The sequence below is a fragment of the Neospora caninum genome, chromosome XII (genome assembly GCF_000208865.1).
Source record: "Neospora caninum Liverpool complete genome, chromosome XII".
NCBI classification, from domain to species: domain Eukaryota; phylum Apicomplexa; class Conoidasida; order Eucoccidiorida; family Sarcocystidae; genus Neospora; species Neospora caninum.
The window spans coordinates 6,061,473-6,064,858 of NC_018398.1; the positions used below are offsets into that span (position 1 = coordinate 6,061,473).

The 3,386-nt window shown below is 50.1% G+C and overlaps 1 protein-coding gene across 1 annotated transcript in view; it reads right to left on the reverse strand.

Annotated features, from left to right (window-relative positions):
- NCLIV_068160 (putative Ras family domain containing protein) overlaps positions 1 to 2,549 on the reverse strand; it is a gene marked incomplete at both ends in the record, with an annotated part of 4,594 nt that extends 2,045 nt beyond the window's left edge. The window contains 4 exons of the mRNA XM_003886368.1: positions 878 to 981; positions 1,216 to 1,317; positions 1,678 to 1,838; positions 2,413 to 2,549. Coding sequence (XP_003886417.1) covers positions 878 to 981; positions 1,216 to 1,317; positions 1,678 to 1,838; positions 2,413 to 2,549 — 504 coding nt within the window. The remainder of the gene's footprint in view (positions 1 to 877; positions 982 to 1,215; positions 1,318 to 1,677; positions 1,839 to 2,412) is intronic.
- Positions 2,550 to 3,386: the final 837 nt, after the last annotated feature.

The following is a 3,386-nucleotide window of genomic DNA, read 5'->3' on the forward strand; positions in this document are numbered from 1 at the left end:
CGAAGAAAAGGATGAACCGCAAACGCGTTTCTAGCCGCCAGCTGGCGAAGCCGCCTTCTACGCCTTCACTGAAAACCCCTTGCGGCAGAGCGAAGGCACGCGAAAAAGCACGAAGACCTCCGACGAGCAGAGAGAGAAAGGAACGGAGGAAACGGACGAGGAGGCAAAAAAGCGAGACAGATGGAAGGAGCATAAGGCATACGCGGGGTTTATCTGGACGCCAGGTTTGGTTGGTTACGAAAAGCAAAACGTTATTGAATCCCGTTGTCTGCAGATTCTACGGCCACCTGCACGTTCGCAAGAGTGTCTCTGTGTCCGAAAAAACGAGAGCACGAGTTCAAAGAGAGACGACGCCAAGGGAGGACGGCTCCACACATACGTACTCTTTCCCTCCCCTGGCCTTGTAACCTCGCAAAGAAACGCGCGGAACGCGAGAGTCTCAGTATCTATCTGCCTCGCAATCTGTCGAGCGCGCGAGACATCTCTCTCGCTGTGCAACTCCGTTTTCACCCTGTGCCTATCGCTGAGGACCTCTCCGTGCACACAACTACTCGTCTCCTTATCTCTCTCCTTATCCCATTTCCTACCACTTTCTTTTTCTCGTGCTCTATCTCTCGCGTTATTGCTTTGTCCCCGCCTATCTCTGTTCATCCGTCTCATTCGCTATCTCCATGGCCTCCCTCTACCCCGCTCTCTGCCTCAATATGTCTTTCTCCTTCTCCATCGCTTTCGCTGCATCGGATTCTGCCTCTTTCTTTCGGCCGCTCTCCCCAATTGGGCATTTGCGCTTTCTCACGTCGGCGGGTGAGACTGTATTTCTCTCTTTTTCATATCGACAACGTGAATGGAAACGGTCACTTTCGTTTCATGTTCGTACCCTTTTGTATTCGCGAACGCTTTCGATCAAGTCGTAGATTTCCATCGCCTTGTGGAGAGTCGCTTTCCTATTTACATCAAAGACGATGATCATTCCCATGCGTCCTGCGAAGGCGCGAATCGGCAGAAACATGAGACCCGAAACTCTCAGGATACAGAAAGAAGCAAAGAAGGCTCCAGATCGGAAGAAAATGAGGCGGAAAAGGACAAGGCTTCCCCAGTCGGCCAGAGAGAGAAGCAAGAGAGGCACCGCGTGGAGTCCAGGAGAGAATCAGAATAAATGGTAGAACCAGAAGAAAGAGGCGGCAAAACACGGGGAAAGCCCGAAGGGAATCTCACCATTAGTGATCGGAGAGAAACGCTCGCGAGCGCTCGACGGTGTCTTGGGAACTTTCCAAAGATTGAAGGGGGTAAAATCCGTCATTCCCTTCCCAACTGTCACTGCAAACAAGAGACGCAAAACTCCGACACTTAGCAGGCCTGACGAAGAAACAGACAGGACGACGGCAGGATGTCGAAGAGAAGAAACGAGGAGCGAAAACACGGGACGAGAGAGAGAAGGAAAGAGAGATCGCGACAGCGAAGGATAAAGAGATCGAGAGAGAGAAGGAAGGATATATCGAGAGAGAGAAGGAAAGAGAAATCGAGAGAGATGAGACAGAAAACTTGAGGGCGCATCCAGCCAGGCATTTGTGTCGAAGAGTTTGATATTTCCTCCAGCGCTAAACTGCAGGGGGAAGCAGAAATGGACGGAGCGGCAAGGTAGGAAAGGCGAGTTTCGCTGGAGGACGTGGGACTGACTGATTCGTCTTTTCATGGTCATGTGTTTGCGGATGTCTCGTCCTTCATCTGTGCGTCCGACGTCGTACGTGTCTTCCAACTCGAGGCACACAGAGCGGAAAGAGGAATCTCCGCCGCCGCCGCCTTCCTCTTCAGGAATACGACACACTTTGTAAAACAGTCTGTAGACAAAAAAGAAACGAGAGCCGGGCAGAGCCGGTCTTAACACTGGCGCGTATGCACTCGAAAACAAGGGACAGGAAATCCGAAAGAAGGAGAGCGGAAAAGTGGAAAGGTGGCAAAGGACAACAGAGGAGCGCGGTAACAAAGCACATACAAACGAGCGCGGCAAACAGACAAAGATGGCACGAAAGCCAAACAAATAGAAAAGAAGAAAGAAGCTATGACAAGGAAAAAAGACGCAGCGTGACGGGGCCTGTCACGTGGTGTTTCGGAGTTGGTTGAGAGTGGAAAATAGGGAGAGTTCAACTTGTGAAAAAACGTGGAAATTCGGAAATAGTCACTGGCGAAGCTGCAAAAAGAATACATCAGGATGGAGGAAAAACAGAGAAGAAAATATTCCGTGTTTCACATCAACACTTGTATACACATGCATATATATATATATATATATACTTGGAGGCTTGTTTACAAGGAATCATTAGTAGACTGACATGCGCAAAGAAGCCGTTACAAGGAAAAAGGGAAGCACGTGGTCCGTCCGTATCAAAAGGGTACTATTCAAGAGAAACTTACGTTGGCCATTCTGTTGGAAACGTTGAATTGGGAATGCAGTAATTGTTGACGAAAGAGTTGATGAGCGAAGTTTTTCCACTCGAGCCGCCGCCAAAGAGAGTGATCCGAAGGAGAGGGAAATCTGTGCCTGTCGCCATCGCTCTGTCTCTTTCTATTTATACATATACATATATACATGTATATTCTTTTATATGTAGTATACATATATATATTTCTCTGACTCGCCGCAGAGGCAGACCAGGCAGCGACAGGATGCAGAGGGGAAAGAGGAGGAGAAAACGATACACGAAAAAACGGGTTGGGTCGGAGGGAAGGAAGGATGGGAGGGGAAGAGATCGTCGAAGCGGCAAAGACAAGAGGAAGAAGAGCGGTAAGGAAAGGTGAAGCACACAGAGGGACGACAGAAGAAAGCGAGGCACGAAAAGGAAAGATGTGGAAGGGGGCGTAAAAGGAAGGTGGAGAAAGACTGGGCAACGAACACAGCAGCAGTCCCTCTCTCTTCTATCAGGTGTCTGCATGTGCTCGGTGTCCTCTTTTGACCTGTCCGGCCGCTTTTCTTCCTTTTCTTCGGCGTTTCCCTCTGATCTCTCTGTGTGAGGAAGCCGTGTCTTTCGGCCTCTCCTTAACCAAAGGGAGAAGCAAGAGGAAAGGAGGCGTGCTGAAGATGTAAATCCAATTTAACTTTCTAACCTGTCACTATTCCCTGCTCCTATCTTCGTCCCCACACAGCTAGTCAGGTTTCTCGCCTTCGCCATCCACCCCGATCCTCCCTGCTTGTTGAGCCTTTCTTGCGAAGTCTCAATATCTCTTCGTCTTCCCGTCTCTTTTGCCCCGCTTCGCCGTCATCAGTTCTCTGCTCGACTTTCGCCCTGGCACTCCCGCCTCTGAGCCGCTCGGTTATCCCGCTCGACATATTCCATCTTCCCTGCGCCTCATGAAGCCGTCGAACCTGCGACGGGATAGACACTGCCCTA